This window comes from Rhinolophus ferrumequinum, chromosome 26, assembly GCF_004115265.2.
Source record: "Rhinolophus ferrumequinum isolate MPI-CBG mRhiFer1 chromosome 26, mRhiFer1_v1.p, whole genome shotgun sequence".
NCBI lineage: Eukaryota > Metazoa > Chordata > Mammalia > Chiroptera > Rhinolophidae > Rhinolophus > Rhinolophus ferrumequinum.
In genome coordinates, this window is record NC_046309.1 from 21,740,511 (window position 1) to 21,760,537 (window position 20,027).

The following is a 20,027-nucleotide window of genomic DNA, read 5'->3' on the forward strand; positions in this document are numbered from 1 at the left end:
TGCTCCAAAATACGCATTAGAGCTGATTGTCCAGCTAGGTCTTATTTTCCGGGAAACACGGTAATTCTCTCAAAACCTGGTAACGTACATTATTGTTTCCAGTACAGAAAATCAAACTGAGGTATGTAAGGGTTAAAGTGATTTGCCCAAGGTCTTGTCAAGATAAGTTGAAAAGAATAAGGAGATGTAATTGAGAGGTAAATGAAAATGGGACTTATCCCCCTTCACTTCCAATTGAAATACCTCAGTCTGCTTGTCTTCAGGGTCCTTTTCTGGCCACGTTGTCATAAATAGACCCCCTTCAATGTCCTTCTCTTTACTCTGCTTTATTTTTCTTCAAAACCACTCATCACCCAAAGTTGTTTTAGGTGTCTCTTTATTGCCATTCAGTCTCCATTCTAACTGTGAGATTGATTTTTTTTTTTTTTTCTGATTCTGATGCTGGGAACATTGTTGTAGCCTCAAGGCCTAGAAAAATTCACTGTAGATGTTCAGTAAATATTTGTTAAATGAATGAATAAGAAAGGGGGGAGGTGAAATACCCAGAAGAACACAGAGGAAGATATGAACATTGTAAATGCACATGAAACTAAAGTCAGTTATTTACCGTTCCGGCTAGCAAGCAATGAAGAACTCATTTCCAGATCTCTAAAGGACCAAGAAAGGACCAGATATGTCTTCCTAAAAGACCAGGTAGGAAGGAAGACTCACATCAGTCTTCAAACTGTTTTGTAATATGTCCCTTAAAATAATTTTGTACAACTATAGATTGTTGTAAACTTTTCATCATCGATATAAATAATTGCAGTGGATGCAGGTTCTAAAATAAAAACAGTAAATCAATTGTAAATATGCCCAATAAAATCTAAATATGCCCAATAAAATCTAAATATGCCCAATAAAATCTAAATTCTGTTGTGATTTTGTAGGAAATAAGTATTATCTTCTTGATCACTCTATCCTTCTTAATTATCCTGCAATTAAAAAGAAAAGTCTACAAAATCGGACTAAAAAAATTTTGAAGTTCTAACCCCCAGTACCTCTCTGATTGTGACCTTACTTGGAAAGAGTACTGTTAGATATAATTAAGATGAAGTCATACAGGAGTAGTGTGGGCCCCAATCCAGTATAACTTACAAAAAAGAGGGAATTTGGGAACAAACATGGATTCCGGGAGAACGCCATGTGAGATGAAGGCAGAGGTGGAGATGCTGCTTTGACAAGCCTACAAATGCCCTGAATTCCCAGCAAACCAGGGGAAGTGCGGAGAGTGACAAGGAACAGAGATTCTCCCTCCCAGTGAGTAAAAAGAACCATAGTATTATTTTCATTTTTGTTGTCTCGTTCTTTTCTTTTACTTTTGAACCTCCTTATAAGTTTTCACCTTAAATGCAATATAGTCTACGTGTATTTTAAGTGTGGCAAAGGTGTGTAATATGAGAAGCGCTTAGATACCCTGAGTGTATGTATAAATTGGGAAGTAGTTTGGCAGTATCTACTAAAGATGCCCTACAACCTAATGATTCTGCTCCTTGGTGTAGTTCTTCATTAGCTCTCATTCTTGTGGGTAGGATGTGTACCAGCATGTCCACTGTGGAATCCATTGTAAGGGCAAACGGAAGAAACTCAAGGCCATCCCAAGACATTGGGCCAAGTGTGACAATTCAAGTAATGGATTATGTATCAAGATGAGTAAACATCACGTTGATTTGGGGGGGCAGGGAGGTGTTGCAGAAGAATGAATATGATTCATTTATATGAAGTTTTTAAAAATGTACCAAAAATAATTGATTTTATTTATCAATTTACCTACGTGACGTTGTGATTTATTGGAAGAAATATATGTAGGCATACCTGGGAGATATTGCTGGTTTGGTTCTAGACCACCTCAATAAAGCTAGTATCACAATAAAGCACATCATAATCTTTTTGCTGGCATAGGGTCTCGCCTTTAATTTGTTAAAAATGCAACATCTGTGAAGCACAGTAACAGGAAGCACAATAAAAGGTGTGCCTGTATTTGGTCTTCACAGACATTCTGGCACACAGCTCCTAAAACCCTTGGGATTTTCTAAGTCATGAGAGAGAAAATGTATCTTTTGTTGTGCTAATGAAGTGACTTCTAGACCCAACCTAGGGACGGAGACTGGTTGAGGACCAATCTTGTGATTAAAGGGTTGAAACTTGCAGTCCCAATCCCCTGACCTTGCAGCGGACAGGGGCTGGAGAGGGAGTCAGTCACCAGGGGCCCATGATCTAATGAGTCATGCCTGTGTACTGAGCCATCATAAAAATTCAAAAGGGGGGTTTTGGAGAGCCTTCAGGTTGGTAAACATGGGGGGATGTGGGGATAGCGGCACACCTGGAGAGGGATGGTAGCGCCGTGCCCTTCCCCAGGCCTTGTCCTATGCATTCCTTCCATCTGGCTGTTCCTGAGTTTTATCCTGTTATAATAAACCAGTAATCTTGTCAGGAAAATGCTTCTCTGAGTTCTTGGAGCCTCTCTAGCAAATTTTTTTTTTTTTTTTGAGCACAGATTCTAAATTTTATTTATTTATATGTATCTTTATGCATTTATAAATATGTTATTATCATTTGATAATATTTTGAGGACATATATGCAGAGGGTGCCAAAAAATGTATACACTTTTTTTTTTAATTAATTTATTTTTAATTTATTGGGGTGACAATTGTTAGTAAAATTACATAGATTTCAGGTGTGCAATTCTGTATCACATCATCCATAAATCACACTGTGTGTTCACCACCCAGAGTCAGCTCCCCTTCCATCACCATACATTTGATCCCCCTCACCCTCATCCCCCACCCCCCAACCCCCTTACGCTCTGGTAACCACCAAATTACGTTCCCCAGATTAATTTTCAAACCCCGTGGCCATCCTGTGGTCACCGACTGCCCTCCAATCCCCTCACCCTCCCCCCCACCCCCCACCCCTCCCGCCCATCTAGCAACCCTCAGTTTTTCCTCATTGTCTCCCAAACTGTTTCTGATTAGTTCATTCACTTATTCTCTAGCAAATTTAACTCAAGAAGGGAGGGGGCCCTGGGAACTTCCGACGTACAGCCAGTTGGGCAGAAGTACAGGTAATATCTTGGACTTGCGACTGCCCTCAGAAGTACAGCAAGGGGGTTGTGGGGACCAGTCTGTAGCTGGTTAGTCAGAAGCACAGGCAACAACCTGGGCTGAGACCAGTGTCTGAAGGGGTGGGGACTTCGGGTGGGAAGTCTTGTAGGAGGACTGAACTCGCACCGGTGGAATCTGATGCTGTCTCTGGGTAGATAGCATCAGAATTGAATTACATTGTAGGAACCCCAGCTGGTGTCCAGGGCATTGCTTGTGTATGGGGTGGACAACCCACCCCCACAACACACACACATAGGCGCGCGCACACAGGAGTTGTGTCCAGGAACCTAAAATAACTTATATTTAATCAAAGTTTTAAAACATGCATGGAAATAATACACAAAATATTCAGCATGGCAATTACAGCTGGTGAGAGAGAGAAAAGGAAATGGATTTCATTAGATATCCATTAACTGCATGTTCTTAGGAAATAAAAAATCTTAAAGCATATATGAGTGTATACACACACACACACACACACACACACACACAAAAGGTTATGATTCAACAAAGCTGAATGGTGGGTGCACCTGGGATGTCAAAAAATGTACACATTTTAAGAGATGTTTTCTATGTCTTTTCAAAGTTAAATTGAATTACGGTAACAATGTGTATAGTGTGACGTTCACTCAAAAGATGGCATTAAACAAATGAATGCTAGCGTCTTTCATTGTATTACAATTTTAACATAGTTTTTTCCTTCCTTAAAATGTGTATACATTTTTTGGCACCCTCTGTATACATGTTAGTATATTACTGTATTTTTGTTTATGTTCGAAATGTTTCAAAATATTTTAAAGGTAATACGTTAAATCACTCTGGAAGAATCGTGGGACTTTGGACTGAGTTTGTCCAAAGAGAATGAGTTCCTTTTAGAATAAATAATAGAATGTAACGTTGCTGTGTACTGCTCACCACTCCACAACCCCCTCAAAAATCACGCAATCATATACAAGAAAACAGAAGCCTACTTGAATAAGAAACCCCTCCGGGAGCCCTGGTTTTCTCTGCAAGTCTTACGCATAGGCAGGTGAAAAAGGAAATTCACTGATAGTCTGTGAGATGAGGAAAGAAAAAGAAACGGAAAACTTACGAATAGCAAGAACCACAGTCTCAAGTTATCGACCTCACTCTTCCCAAACAAGGCTTTGTGGGGATTTGTTTGTTTGTTTGTTTGTTTTCAAAATAGAAATAGCTGTACTCTTTATTATTAAAAAGTAACTCATATTCTTTACAAACAACTCACTGAAAAGGTAATTTAAAATAACCTACAATTTCACCACCTAATCTATTAATATGCTATATGTATCCTTCTATTTCTGTGTAAGTAGAGTGTTTTCCAAAAAGCATACTCTGCATTTTTGTTTTTAACCTAGTCTTTATGTTGTAATGTATCTTAGAAATAGTTCGATGTCCAGAAAAAAAAAAAAATCTGTCATATTTCTTTTAATGGCTATATAGCATTATACTGTGTGGTCATGCCGTAATGTATTTAACAAAACCACAGTTGGTTTTTCCAGTTTTTCTTACGTGCAGTGCTGCAGTGAACACGGTGCACATGCATCTTTGAATATTTGTCCATTTGTTTCCCTGGGATAAGTTTTTAGAAGATTTGCTCGATTGAAGGGTATACATAATAAATAGCAGTCCGGGTTTCCAAAGAGGCCGGCAGGCAGGAAATTCACACAGGACCTGATGGTGCAGAATTTCCTCTACTCTAGGGAACTTCAGCTTTTGCTTTCACTTGTCACCCTGTGTTGGTAGATGTTAATTCTTTGTTGAATATATATTTTGCATACATCTTCTCTTAGTCTGTGGCGTCGCCTTTTTACTTTGTTCATGGTGTCCTTTAGTTCAGAGAATTTCTTCATTTTAATGTACACCACGTGATCATTTTTTCTTTTGTAAGTAGCTCCTTTTTGAGTCCTCTTTAAGTAATCTTCATCTATTCAAAGGTATTTTTGTGTTTCCTTAGTTCCATGTCGTGCTTAAAAGTGGAAAGGGACATAATTAACAATAATCACCCTGTTTTCCATGGCATCTGGTGTTGTAGGGTATTTTGCAATTTAGATATCCATTAATCCACCAGACATTCTTCTCTCCTGCTAGGACCCGCTCCACCCCCTCTCTGTTTTGGAGGAACTTCTAAGAGCCTAAAGTGTTCAACATTGTTTGGTGGAGTGGTGAGCTCATGACCCAAACCGGGCAATACTGCTACTTTTGTAGCCCCTCAGCCACAGTGATTGGTCCAAAATGGCCTTGTGACCCAAGCTAGAACATCAGGGAGGTGACTGCAGCGATGTCAGCAGCTGTGGTTCTAGCGCAGGGAGACTTCAGCACAAGAACAGGAAACCAGTTCCACAAGAGCAGAAGAAAGGAGAGAGCAAATCTCCCCAGCGCTAAGTCTCTGGCTGCCTAACACTTACTCCACCCTAGAACTTCCTGTGGGTCTGGCATGTGGGCCAATAAATCCCCAAATTTTATTGAGATCTTTTTTGAGTTTTCCACTTTGGTTAAAACTCTTGAAATAGGTTAGCTGAAAAATGTGGGTCCATTACCATGTACATTTGAGAATGCTCCGAATATATCTCACTCTTAAGGAAACTTAACAATGTATCTTAGCACACTAAAAGCCTGCAGTGAAAGAAGCCTGTTTATCTTTATTTAACCCAGTGATTTCCAGACTTATTTTTAACATGAATACATTTTTATGGTGCTTCTATTAACATCTCATAGAATCTTGGCCAGCAGGTCATCGATTTGGGAAGTGCTAGCTCATAGGCATGGAAGGTCCGTCTCATCTGCAAGCCGACAAAGGAAAGGCACTGTAATCCTGAAGCTAGGTTTTGGGAAATGTTCACATTTCATTCTTTATGTACAAATGATGTTATTTTCCATTTGGACAAAAAGTCTTCTGATAAGGAAATCTAAAAGGTAAATTGAACGCAACCAATTTGCAAACTTTTTCTCATACAGGTTAGCCAGTACACCTTTGCTATGTGCAGTTACAGAGAAAAAAAGTCTGAACCACAGGAATTAATGCAGCTTGAAGGATACACTGTGGATTACACCGACCCCCATCCAGGTAATTTTAAGTGGAATCACTTAACCTGCCATTCACGTATGCATGAAATTCTCATAATATCCTGTGTCTGTTCTACATTTCAGTCTCCACTCAATAAATGGGATGCACATTTCACGTATATCCCGGAACAAGACTTTATGAAATACAGATTCGATCTTTTTGACAGCTGCTTAGTCTTAGCCATAACTCATCTTTGTTAATATAAGGATGAAATATGTGGAAGTTTCTGTAATAGAGAAACTATATGAAAAATATCATCAATGCTTACATAAACTTGATTACTGGAAAGGAAAAAGATACAAGAGACAAAAATAGGGAAAGAAATAGCAAATGAATTATTATGTATTCTACCTGTTTTCTCCCCAACAGCACATTCTTGTTCTTCTCTCCTTCCTTTTGTTTTAATACTTGGTGTAGTACTAGATGCTGGATTTCTAAAATGGATGAGGGAGTGAGTGAATGAAACACTATGTGGAGATTAGAGAAATTAATAAAGTGATATTAAGAAATATATAGGTTGATAAATATAGAAATTAAGAAATTAATGTATGAAGATTAAAATAGAAATCTGCGATCACACTCACTAGTCAGTCATTTAAAAAGGCAAAATACCTTCTCGGTGAAAGAATTTTGCAAAAAATAAAATACTCTAGAACGTAAGTATCCCTTTTGCCTTATCTGTATTTTTTTCCTGCTCAATTGATCATGTACGTATTTCCCCTGCCTGGAGAATGAGGACTGTGCCAACCAATAAGCACTTTCTTCTCTGGCATGAAATGTCAGGCTATACTACGCATTTCCGTGGGAGAGGCAAGTATGTCTTGCCGAGTGCTACTGTGTCACGGACAGTTTATTTCCCTCAACTATTTTTAACTTCCCAAGAGATATGGAAATCTAAACCTTTCTCTTATTGTTTTTCCTGCAATTCCTGGATTGTGGGTTTGATTCTCAACTAAAAGTCATTTAAACCACTGAGCTGCTAATATCAAATCAGTTCTTTTCCATGAGACCGTTGAGTGAATGACATTAAAACCTGCCAAGTGTATAAGTTTTTAATGGTGTCTTTCTTCCTCCACAGGCCTCCAAGGTGGTCAGATGTTCTTTAACGCAGTTAAAGAAGGAGACACTGTTATATTTGCCAGTGATGATGAACAGGATAGAATATTATGGGTCCAAGCCATGTATAGGGCCACAGGTCAATCATATAAACCCATTCCTGCAATTCAAGTCCAGAAGCTGAATCCTAAAGGAGGAGCTCTCCAGACAGATGCTCAGCTTTGTAAGTTTTGTGAAAAAATAATTTGATTATCAATGAATAACCTTAATACAATATAAAATTGTCTGAAGCAAATTTGTTCAGCATTATCGTTTACATCATGAACTGATTCATAATTGAATAAAAATAGTTTCACATTAGTAGTCATAGAGTCAGTTATGTAATTTTTCACACAGATCTTGAGTAAGTGTTGCCGGTGGTTTTCAATCATGAATTTGCCAAGCATTGTGGTATCTCTGGGAATCTCAAAAGCATATAAGAAAGTTTTCCAAAACTTCTCAAAAGAAATTTTATTTTAACTTACTGCAGTGTTAACTTATGTGCCCTATACAGATGGCAAGATCAAATTGATTGGCCTTGATAGATTTCAGAATACCAAAACGATGAGCCATCACTCTCTAGAGTTGTTCTTAAGAAAAACTTAATTATCCAGAAGGATAATGGGACTCTTTTCTGTTATAGATTAATAAAAAAGATTAAGTCATCAAGCCAACTTTCTTTTTCTAAACACCTTAATATTCATGTAATTTTCTGCATGCTAATTTAAATCATTAAGAACTATGCTTTTCATTTGAATTTACAAGTGATTAATGATAAATTACATAATAATGATAGACATATTCAAATATAGCTTTAATAATCATTAGACCATATATTCTGACTTGTTACACTTCTTTGCAAAACTTCTCTAGTTTCTCCTGTAATAAATCAGTTTGTCTATAACTTCCAGCTCAAATTCTGTCTTTTTCAATCAGCACCCTTTTACTCCGAAAATTCTTTTCTAGGGGAGTACAACTTGACATACATTATTTTATTCTCCTTTTCTTTATGCATCAAATAACTACCCTCTTTTCTTTTTAGGCACCCTTCAGTATTGCATCTGGGCATCTTGAAGACACTTTAAGCTCAAATAATTAAAGATGGAATATGTGCTCAACTCTAGTCACTTTGTGCTTTAGGGTTTAAAGTATATATCTTTCAATTTATCACAATCCATCTTCATGTGTTTTTATCACTTTGTGCACAGCATATGGACCTTACAATCGTATACTTCCATTTCTCCCCTCCTGGCCTCTGGACCATTCTTGTCGTACAATTAACTTCTGCCTCTGTTGGAAATCCCACAATACATTGCTGCTATTATTATTGTTATTATTATTATTATTGCCTTAAACAATTACCTTTTAAAGAAATTTAAGGGGGTGGCCGGTTAGCTCAGTTGGTTAGAGCGTGGTGCTGGTACCACCAAGGTTATGGGTTCAATCGCCGCATGGGCCACTAGGAGCTGCGCCCTCCTTAAAATAAATAAATAAATAAGATTTATTAAAAAAAAAAAAAAAAATTTAAATAATACAACAAAATGTTACATACTTACTACCACATGGTTACCACTTCTGGCGCTCTTCCTTCTCTTGTAGAGATATTTTATTAATACTTCTTCTTGAAGGACTTCCTTTGACTTTTCTTGCAGTGCAGAGTCGATGGTGATGAATTTTTATTTATATATGAAAAAGTCTTTACCTTTGTTTTGAAAGAGTTTTTTTCTGTCAGTACTTTACAGATTTTGCTACACTCTCTGTGAAGTTGCTTTTTTATTTCCTGATGAGAAATGTGCTATCACTTTTGTTTGTTTCTTTCTACATAATATGTCTTTTTTCCCCTCTGACTGCTTTAAAGATTTTCTCTTTACACTGGCTTTGAGCAGTTTGATTTTGATGTTCCTTGGTGTAGTTTTCTTCATGAAAATGTTCTTGACCTTTATTCTAAGACACAGTTAAAGTAAGACACAGTTGAAAACCGTTTGATCCTTTCAGAGTTTGCTTTTAAGTTTTCTTAGGTGGAACTAAACAGTGTCTTGTCTAGGATTAATTCTCCCTACTTCTGGACCAGGACTCTTCTTAAGGACTCTAACTGACGACCCCTGAATTTTGAGGTTTTATATTTTGCCTGTTGGGAACAAGTACTGTTCCGGGCTCTGTGTGAGTCTGGTGCAGTGACCCCTATAATCCTTTAGGGTGATTCTTTCCCTGGCCTCAGGTAGTTGGCTCACATTCATGAGGTGGTTAGTATTCAAATGAATACGGAAGGGGTTGGGGGAGGGAACAGTACCCTTTTCTGCAGACTCAGCCATCTCGGCCTTTCTGAATGGTCAACTCCATCTTCTCAACTGAGGGAGACTACTGGCTCTTCCTGGGTTCTTGTTCCCTGTGCTACAGCTTTGAAAGTTTCTCCTGGCATTAACCTGGGGCAACTTAAGGCTTACCTCGTTTATTTCTCATCTCTCAGGAATCACTCTCCTATGTTGCCTGATGTCCAATGTTTTGAGAACTGTTTCTTCATATTTTTTTTTCTGAATTTTTAGTTGTTTCAGGTAGGAGGGTAAATCTGTTTTCACTTACACCATCCTGACCGAAAGCAGAATGATTAATTCTTGTAAGTTAGAACAAGATGTCTTGGCCTTGGCATTATTAACATTTTGGTCCAGCTAATTCTTCATTTCCGGGGTTTGGGGAAGGTCTGTCCTCTGTATTATAGGATGTTTATCATCATCCCTGGCTTCTACCCACTAGATGTTAATAGCACGCCCTTCCCCAACGCCCATTTAGGTCTGACAACCAAAAATATCTCCAAACATTGCCAAATATTCCAGAAGGCAGGATTGAAGATGGGGAAGAATCACCCCAATTTGAGAAACAGAGTTACGGTGACTTGAATATTGTTTTTGTAAAAATGTCTCACTTGTTCACTTGTGTTGACATCCTAAGTACCAGGAATACTCCAGGAGAGTGCCGAGCTCATGGATCTCACCAGTCTGGTGCAGAGAGGCAAGGAAAGTGGTTGGGAACCCCTGACCTAGGATATTAAGGCCATGACTACATGATACACAATTAATGAGTTAAGGATCTACTAATCAGTTGATTCAGATAGTCATGTAATCTCTTTCTAGCAAAACCTTCTACTCTTGTCAAGGCAGTGTGTCGATCAGAGTCAGTGGAACTGAAGTTCCTAGCCCTTTGATTAACTTGTTCTGAAAAAGGTAAATTTGGTCTAAAAAGCTAAACTGTTTCAGCTGTGTTAACAACAGCTTTCTTTCCTTCCTTCCTTTTTTTTTCTTTCTTACTTTGCTTTCTTTTTCTTTCTTTCCTTCCTTCCTTCCTTCCTTCCTTCCTTCCTTCCTTCCTTCCTTCCTTCCATCCTTCCTTCCTTCCTTCTTTCCTTCTTTCTTTTCTTTCCTTTCTTGTATCCCAGGCTTTTAGTAAAGTTTTCAATTAGAGCAGACTGCTATTTTCTCGTTCTTTAAGAAAGAAAAACGGAAAAAAGGCAGAAAGAAATGGAGGGAAAGAGGGAAGGAGGGAGGGAGGGAGGGAGGGAAGACAGGAGGGAGGGAGGGAGGGAGATGTTTCTACTTCGGAAGAATGAGAATACTGACTGTGAGGGGTTCCCTTGGGCCCCTCCAGAGAGTTCTGCGCTTGATGTTTGCCTCCCTTCCTGGACTTCCGTTGCCTTCCTTTCTCTCCTTTCTTGATCATCTCTTGGAAGAACAACTTCTAGAGTCATTAGTAGAAACCAAGAAAATAAAAAAATTAATATGACTGGTCACAGCAATAAATATGTTCCTAACCCACTTAAATATGCTTTGTTTTTCATTTCTTTGCTGACCAATAGCTGGTAAGGGTAAGTGTTTCCCTGATTTTTGTTTGTTGTTTTGCTTCATTGTATTAAAATTTTTGTAATGATATGATTTTTGAAGGAATGTCTTGACCTCGTTTACAATGTCAGTCTCCTACTTTCTAGGCAAACCCAGAATATTTACAGTAACTTTACCATTTATGAAACAAAAATGTCTATTTTTGCCACCACAGAAAAGTAGAAACAACTTATTATCTACCATTCATGTGGGCATAAAAGTAATGACTGTGAAGGTGTTACAACAGCATGCGAAAAAATGCTCAGTAAGGTTACGTGGGAAATTCTAAATTATATATGTGATATGATTTTCAGTAAGTTAAAAAATATATAGGTAGAATTATAACTAAAATTTTCATAGCGGATGAGTTTAATTGCAGGGACTACTTGCTAATTCATTTCCTCTCCTGAATTTTCTTTGAAGTATATTCGTTGTAACTTTTAAAAAGCTCATTTTTAAAACTAAACATACTGAATGTTTAGGGATAGAACGAAATAAGAAATTTATAAAATCTAACTTATTAGATGACCCTGCTGTCTTTTGGGGGACATAAATAATGGTATGTATTTATAGATTGCTCTGATAAGCAAATCTATTCTCCTTCCCTATTTCTTTGACTGTGGGGATATATAGAAATTTGAAGGAAATAGGGTGAACGTAAGTGCAAGAGATTGTGCGGCTATCCACTTAATATTTGCGTCAAACCGTCGTGCACTGCCTTTTGCCTGACTGACGACATTCTTTGGATAAACTATCTTTCTTTGCTGTCCCCAACCAAAATAATATGCAAGAACCTTGTTTTTCATTTCTCTCTCACTCATGTATGTAACACAACGCAATACATATGTTACATAATACAATCCAACACAGTATTAGTTGACTTCCGGTAATAAATTAATGACACAAACGAACTAGAAAAGTTACCTTCTTTTCAATGTTAAGGCAGTTTTCTCAATCCTTAAATAGGAGTATACATTTACATTTCATTTTATGAGCCAATTCTCCTGGCTTTGTCTCCTGACTGATCTAATAAGTTAAATTTCACATTTCATAGGGAAAGTATGCTTACTTTACATTGAATATAGTATTTCAAATAAATGTTGAGTATTAGTTATTTGGTCTGTGGTTCTGGGTCTGTATGTGTTGATTAAAATTGTCATCATGTGAAAATATTATGTTATTTGCTACAGAAAACAAGATGTGTAAATCCATACATCACGTTTTAATCAATTTAACAAAAAACAAGCTAAGAAATTATTTGGGTCAATAGTAAAGGTGTGAACAAACTTCTAATTGATGTATCTCTCAACTATTTCTCTTTGGTCCTCAGCATACATAAAACAGGCACACATAAAACACGAACATACCAACCAGGATGATCTACTCAAGATTTTAGCTTTCAAGTCTTCCTATTAACGCCATAAAAAGAGAAGTGGCGCGTACTTCTTTGTGCCACTTTTAACTTCCTGTAAATTTTCAACCTCAATGAGAGTTTGAGCTACAAGGAAAGTATCATCAGGTGTGGGCAGCAGTGAGCACCCCTACCTGCCAGCTCCCAAACATAGGACTATTTTAAACCCATGTGACGGTATTTCCAAAGGTTCGTTGCTGCTGAGTTCAGCTGAGGGTTTTGCAGAGTTGGTGAGCAGCGCTTAAGTAGCAGCATGCTCTTCTGAGTCCTTTGGGGCCTGGAGTCCCAGGTCTGGGTACCCAGGTGGTCCCCGTGCTACTGAATGGCTACCTCTTCTTCAGTGGTCTCCTCGCCCTTCCCCCCCAAATCTTTTCCCTCCCCTTTCCCTTTAATAATCCCAGTCTCTCACAACACCAGGAGCAGAAAAAAAAAAAAAAGAAGAAGAAGAAGAAAGAAAACCATTTTTTTGCATCAGTTGCAGAGGAAGGAGGAAAAAAAATTAGTTTAATGATTTTTCCATCTCACGTTCTGAACTCTGACTCAGATGCGTATTTCCATGGGATTTGGGTTCTTGAGAACACAGGGTTAGCTGTGGTCAGTGCCCCCTGACTGACTCTGACTCGCCTCTCCCCACAGTGGGGCCTACCAGCTCGCTAATAGTCTCCACCACGTTTTCTAGGCGAGCAGTTTGCAAGTCAGTGTTAACAGTCTAAATGGATACTGTCGGCCTATTCTTTTCTCTTGACTTCCAACAGCTATTACCCTAATGAAAAATTTTCATGTTCCATTTGAATACAGCCTCTGTAATTCTTTACATCTATAGCAAATAGTAATCTTTTTCAGTTTGGTTTTTATTTCATCTACTTGTTACCACACCTGGTGACAGTACCACCTAAAGACGCTTGGAGCGTGTATCTAGCTGTTACCATAGAAACTCCCCATCAGCACCCTCAATTACTGTGTCCCACATCTGTAGTTAGTCCATAGGTTAATCATCACAATTGATGACAGTTTTACAGTATATTGTTTAAGCTCATATCTTGTTGGTTTCTTTTAATAATTTTCTCATACTGTTTCATAAGACAAACTGCACTGAAATTTGTCGTTATCAATAAACATTTGATTAGTGCCGTGAATAATTTTCCGTTTAAAATTAGTCACCGTAATTCTGTGTTATTGTAAATCTCCGAGCCTTAGGTTTGGTTATGTTATTGATTGGAAGCACATTTTCCATTTGATCTAAATGATATCTATGTATTTCCTAAGACTTAAATGTAGATATGTTATGCCCACAGAAAACTATATGAAAATATTCTTTTATAAAAATAAGATAATATTTTAAGGGTAGTTGATTTCCTATTTTACTTTAGTTCATGAGAGAATTTTAAAATGAAAGATTTCTCATACAGGGAGATTAAAACTGTTGCCTTTTCAATTTATTTTTATGTCTTTATAAATTCATGGATATTAATGTTATAATGCTGCATGGTGAAGTATATTTGCATGAAATATTTTGAATTGTGCCAATCAGACATCAAAAAGAAGTAGAGATGATTGGTCTTTACAACGTGAGTTTTGAAAGTGGGGTAATCCCTAAGAGTCATTTCACTTTCATAGAATTACAGCCCCTGAGAGATTGTAGGGGATTTTTTTTTTAAAATAAAATTTTTGTGTGTTTGTTTTCTCATTATTTGTTTTCTCAGTATAGAGTCTATATTTGTGATTTAAATTGCTATCATGAATATTATTTGTATTACTAACGGTAATTGTTGGAAAAGTAATTTTCCACTTATGTGTCAGAAATGCTTGTCACTTTAGTAAATATATGGCTTAGAGTCACATTATGGGGAAAATGCTTCATAAAGTAAATTCACTTTTGAAAATGTGATTTAATTGTAGACGTGAACCATAGATTCATTTTTTTCCAGGAACCTGTATCTTTTATTTAAAGACTGTGTACCTATTGTTTTAAAATAGAAATTTGCTTCTCCAAACCTGTGCAGTAAAAGGAGAATTACGGATTTCTTTTCTCTGAAATTTATTGTATATCCTGTTCTCAACTGAAAAGCCATTAGTGGGCATTATTTTTAACTTCTTGTTATGACCTTCTCTGGTGAAAGAAATAATGTATAACATTAAGCAGATGTTTTTTTAAAAAAAAAACTAGTAATTTAATTTCATAAAGGTGATACTAAAAGATTTTTTTTTACTCAGATAAATGGAGAAATAAAGATTCTAAGACAAATTCTTTAAAATAAAACATAATTTTCTGATTTTATAATATATGCACCTTGCGTTTTTCAATGCTCTGCCTCCTACTCATTTGATATTATTTCACATTATCATATATTTAACTTTTATTAACTATTGAAAGACAATCAGGCATAAGAATAAAATGCAAGAGAAGTTGGATTGTCTCATTTCTCCGCTCAGGGTAAGCAGTTTAGTTTAGTGTTTATCTAATTAATACTAATTTACCACATGTAATGTATTTAATCATTCAGGTAAGTAATTATACAATGTAAAGGAATACATTCTTCATGGATCATCACCTCATACCTTACATCGTCAGTGAACAGCCAATCATTGCCTACTTGCTACATTCACCTTTTGATATTGATGTGAGATTTATATTAGTTTCTGTATTTTTGTTTTGTTTTGTTTTGTTTAAATACGATTCTGAAGACCCTTCAGCTTGAATTATATAGTTCTTCCATCGACAGATATGGCTGAAAGTTGAACTTGACATGGATCAATATGATCTGGGCTGAATATCTAAATGTGACTGATTATGTTAGCATCATGTCCACAGATCAATACTGAGTTTTGTTATGAGCCTGACTCTATAATTGGGTTTAATCAATAAACTTTTGTCTCCTTTCCTTTGCAATTTTAGGATTGTACCATATAGGTTTTAAAAACTACAAATAGCTTACATTTAGGACTCTGCTTCTTGTGATGACCAGAAATGAGATCTATCTGTGAATTTTAAGGAACAATAGAGCCTCAGCTCTACCATTATGAGAAGATCCACTTTTGTCTCCATAACTGATTGCTTGCCCAATATGTGCGACATTTCTAACAGAGCTAATGTAGCAACACCCCAGCTCTTCTTTGGGGGGATGTATGGCTCTCTCTCTCTCTAGCCTTAGTAAATAACTCACATTGAAGACTTTGACAAAACATACCATTAATGAAAGCAATCATAAAAGCTTGCCTTTTGATAAACCCGCAGGGTCTACAAGCGTTGAAAGATGCAATCTGGAAAGAACAATAAATTCAGGCCTTTGATTGAAGTGCCATTTGGGACGTTATTCTTTGTCTGCATATTTGTACAAACACGATGCTCCCTTTTTCATGTCTCTTAAACTTGAAGCTTGAGAGCATTCGTTGCCATTTCTACATTAAGGCTGGTCCCATTAAAAGCTCCATGCAGAGAAAAAAAAAGACTGGAAGTGATCCAGCTGAAGCTTGTGTGTTCATTTCTGCCCTAGTTTGCCATTTGGAAAGCAAGCTTCTAGCTATCATTACAGTTCTTTTATGAATAGACTTGGGTTCTTTTCCAGTCAGTTCCTTCAGTCATTATGTACTTAAAAATGCATCAACTTTTCTTAAAATTGAGACATAAGATTATTTCTGTGATGGATATTAAAAGTAGCTTTGAATGAAAATAGGATTTCCTCATTCCAAATGATTTGCAATTTTTTTCCTGTCATTTTTATTTAGACTCCCCAGAAATTGCAATTTAGGGTCATATGCTGAATTCTTGACATCATAATTTATGTAATCGAAGGTCGTCTTCTGTTATGATGAGGCATGCATTTTGTGATTTTCAAAAACTGAATCTGCTCGTTATTAAACCAGAAAAACAAATGTATTATATATGCTTTTCTGAATTGACAGATGCAGACCGGTTTCAGAAACATGGTATGGATGAGTTTATTTCTGCAAATCCTTGCAAGCTTGACCACGCCTTCCTTTTTAGACTACTCCAGAGGCAGACTTTGGACCACAGACTGAATGATTCCTATTCTTGCTTGGTGAGTAAAAGTCTGTCCGTCTACCCCCCTATAGATTATAATTAAACGGTTTAAAAGTGAGAAATACTTATTGTGAAGTGGCATTTTATTCCTGACTCATTTAATAAATTGGAGTTAAGGATGAAGGATTCCAATCGATTGCTTCCCAATTTGAAAATTACACACTTGGAGACTGCTGCTGTTCCCCTGAATAGACTCAAACTTTGAAGTATGGTTTATCAGTCCCTCCAGAGAAGGCTGAATGAAAATAGAAGGCTTTAATGAAAATTTAAAAAACAAAAACAGAAAAACTCTGTGATAGAATTTACTCACAACTGTACAGACATTTTAAGGTTTAAGATCTGTTCAGCAAATGTTGATCTTTCGTTTCTCTCTTTTGTTCCTAGAAAGACAACCTGTGTGATAGGGAAAAGAAAGTGGGATAAACTGTTTAAATAGGACAGTGGATAGATGTAAGAGAAGAAAGCTTTAGTTTCGTGTAATTCTCAAAAGATTATTTGAATTCCTTAAAAAGAAAGAAAAATGAATTAAATTGAGTAGCTAAACTGCTACCTGGTATGTGTTGAAACCAGCCAAAATTTGGGGTATAAAATATAATTTATTTTTAGAAGGATTGCTTGACTCTTCAGAATGTGGGATTAAACTGCCTAGGAATCACTGTGCCTTTCCAAGGGTTTATATTTTTGGTGGCAATTCCTCTGGAATTGTTCCAGCCAGAATACGCCTATTTCTATCACCATTTAGTCTCTTGGATACTGAACCGGGTAACTCCGTGCAATAAAGTTACATTGTCTTTAAAATAAGATTGCAGAAAGGATGTACTCCCAGCTCATCAGAGGTATTTCAATAGACAGGAAGATATGAAACAAATTACTGTCATGCGCATACTGATGGTTTATTAATTCATTTATAGACACTTTATTAAGGACCTATTATTCAACATGCAATTCTGCAGCTTAAACCTGATCCAGCCCTAATTTGACCATTACATGGAGAGTAAAACAAATCATCACAAAACCTTTGATAGACAAGCACACGTAGAGTGAACACCAGAAAAGGGCACTCAGTCTTGGATTCCACTCAGTGGGGTCAGTAACTGAATTGTTAGAAGTTGTGTTGAGTATGTGGGTGACCCCACATGTCATATGGAGTATGAGGAGAACACGACAGTGTGTCTTCGATGGCACCCAGAGGGTAGTGAGCATGGCGATTAGAAAGAGAGTTTGGAGGCAAGATGACCCGGGGTGTAAATCATGGCTAATTTGCAGTGTGGTCTTGAGCAAGTCACAGAACAGCTTTCAACTTCAGCTGATATATTTGTAGCATGGAGATCATAATAACTACCATTTATGATAGTTCTAAATATTAAAGATACATTATGTACAATATGTCTAGTATCGTGCCTGTACCATCCCTATAGTAAATATTCTGGTGTTTTGTTCTTTTTTTCTTCCTCCTTTTCCTTATTACAATTCATCTTTCTACATTTCTCACCATTCTTTTTCTTCTCTTGCATGATTTTCTTGCCCCTTTTTAAAACTCTCCATTCCCCTTTTTTCTTTTTTTTTATCTTAAAATAATCCATATAAGCGCATATAACCCCTCAAAACATTTTATAAACAAATATTAACTTTGTTATATTCGCCATAAAGAGACAGTCAGAATGAGAGCAATATCCCAAATATTGAAATACTCACATAGCACATGTTTACCACTGCTAGACTTACTGGAATTTTCTTTTAGTTCATGTTATAAAATCCTATCGGAAACTAGGCAATTTGACTTATAGTATCTGCTTTACCATTCTCTTTTTAATTAATTCATACAGAGGTCTCTGTTTGGGGACTGACCATTCAGATACTGTGAATAAATTTGACTGATTTTGAATGACAGGAGAGCAAACCAGACTACCCCTTCCTTGCATGGCAGGAAAGAGAGAATGGTATTACATAGGTTGCCAGTGTCCCAAATCAGTTGCAAAACTGATGATATTTGCTTTTCTGAAAATAATATGAAACATACCACTAATAAAAAGAAAAAACGGCAAAAGACACTTCAGTGCAGACTCTGCTTATAATACCTAACAGCAGCTGCAGAAAAGCAGATCTTAGTACAGAAAGAAAAAAATCTTTCTTTGTTTTCTTTTGCAGGGTTGGTTTAGCCCTGGCCAAGTCTTTGTGTTAGATGAGTACTGTGCGCGCTACGGTGTGCGAGGCTGTCACAGACATCTCTGCTACCTGACAGAACTGATGGAACATTCCGAAAACGGTGCTGTCATTGACCCCACCCTGCTCCATTACAGCTTTGCATTCTGCGCCTCTCACGTGCACGGCAACAGGTATTTTCACTTGCAAACGTACAGTGAAACGTGTGGGGTTGATCTGGGAAGAGAAAAAATGTGCTTTGCTATTATCACCTAGTAACAGATTTTAAATAGCAAACGCTTCTTAGAAGAGAACAAAAACCCACAAAGGAAAAATGTACATCGATGTGACGTAGGTGGGCTGCACTTTATGTTCCTTTTTGCCAATAAATCCGAGAGAGAGAGAGAGAGAGAGAGAGAGAGAGAGAGAGAATCTGAGATTAGAAGTTGCCTTTTAGTTCTTATGGGCCACCTAGTACTGGGTCTGCACAGCGTAAGTGTCATCAGTGTTCCTGTTGTAGTGCATTTCTACGACTATGTCTGGGTACGTTTTGTTGATAGCTTTGTATATTTCTAATCATCCTTGCGTTTCCACTGGTTTCGTAAAGCAAGATGAATAATGGAGTTCATGTAGTGTCTTCTCCCAGCCTCTCCTCTCAGCTACACTTCCGGAATAAGTATCTCCTTTTAGCACTCTGGTGACCTCACCTCTTGCTTTACCAAAAGGGCATAGAATCAACCTAAGCAAGCCCCCAAAACTATGCACGTCTGAGTTTAAAATCTCTCCATGTCACTCCACCTCTCTCTTCATCCTGTCCCAGAGAACCTTTGCTAGGTCTCCTCCCATACAGGAGGTACCCCTTATCCTGTCCCCTTGTACATTCAACCGTTATCCCATTTCCCCCTCTTTGTGTTTCCTTTCTTCCCACAAACCTGTCTAAGCGTCACTTAGCCTCACAACATAACAGAGTGGTCAAGAGAGTCAGAAGTCAGACCACCTGGGTTCAAATCAACACTTATTAACTGTGTGAGGTAGGGCAAGCTTCTTAATCTATTTGGGTTCTCCCAGAAAGCATAAGTTATGTTAAGGATTGAATGCATTAATATATATCAAGTACTTAGAACAATAGTACCTGACACAGGAGTAGTCAAAAAGCCTGTTCACTGCTAGTTTGTATTATCTTAAGTGTTATTCCTATGGCAAGCTACTTTTCCATTGTTCTCTTCCCAATCCAACCTC

The 20,027-nt window shown here is 37.3% G+C and overlaps 1 protein-coding gene across 21 annotated transcripts in view; it reads left to right on the plus strand.

The window, feature by feature from the left end:
* Positions 1 to 20,027, plus strand: part of CADPS2 (calcium dependent secretion activator 2) — a 473,581-nt gene that overhangs the window by 312,806 nt on the left and 140,748 nt on the right. For 14 of the 21 annotated variants that reach the window (XM_033098852.1, XM_033098844.1, XM_033098836.1 and 11 more), the window contains exons 10-14: positions 6,121 to 6,229; positions 7,308 to 7,508; positions 11,172 to 11,180; positions 16,508 to 16,644; positions 18,795 to 18,982. In XM_033098852.1, coding sequence (XP_032954743.1) covers positions 6,121 to 6,229; positions 7,308 to 7,508; positions 11,172 to 11,180; positions 16,508 to 16,644; positions 18,795 to 18,982 — 644 coding nt within the window. The remainder of the gene's footprint in view (positions 1 to 6,120; positions 6,230 to 7,307; positions 7,509 to 11,171; positions 11,181 to 16,507; positions 16,645 to 18,794; positions 18,983 to 20,027) is intronic. The other 7 variants (XM_033098855.1, XM_033098853.1, XM_033098857.1 and 4 more) reach the window with 1 other exon arrangement.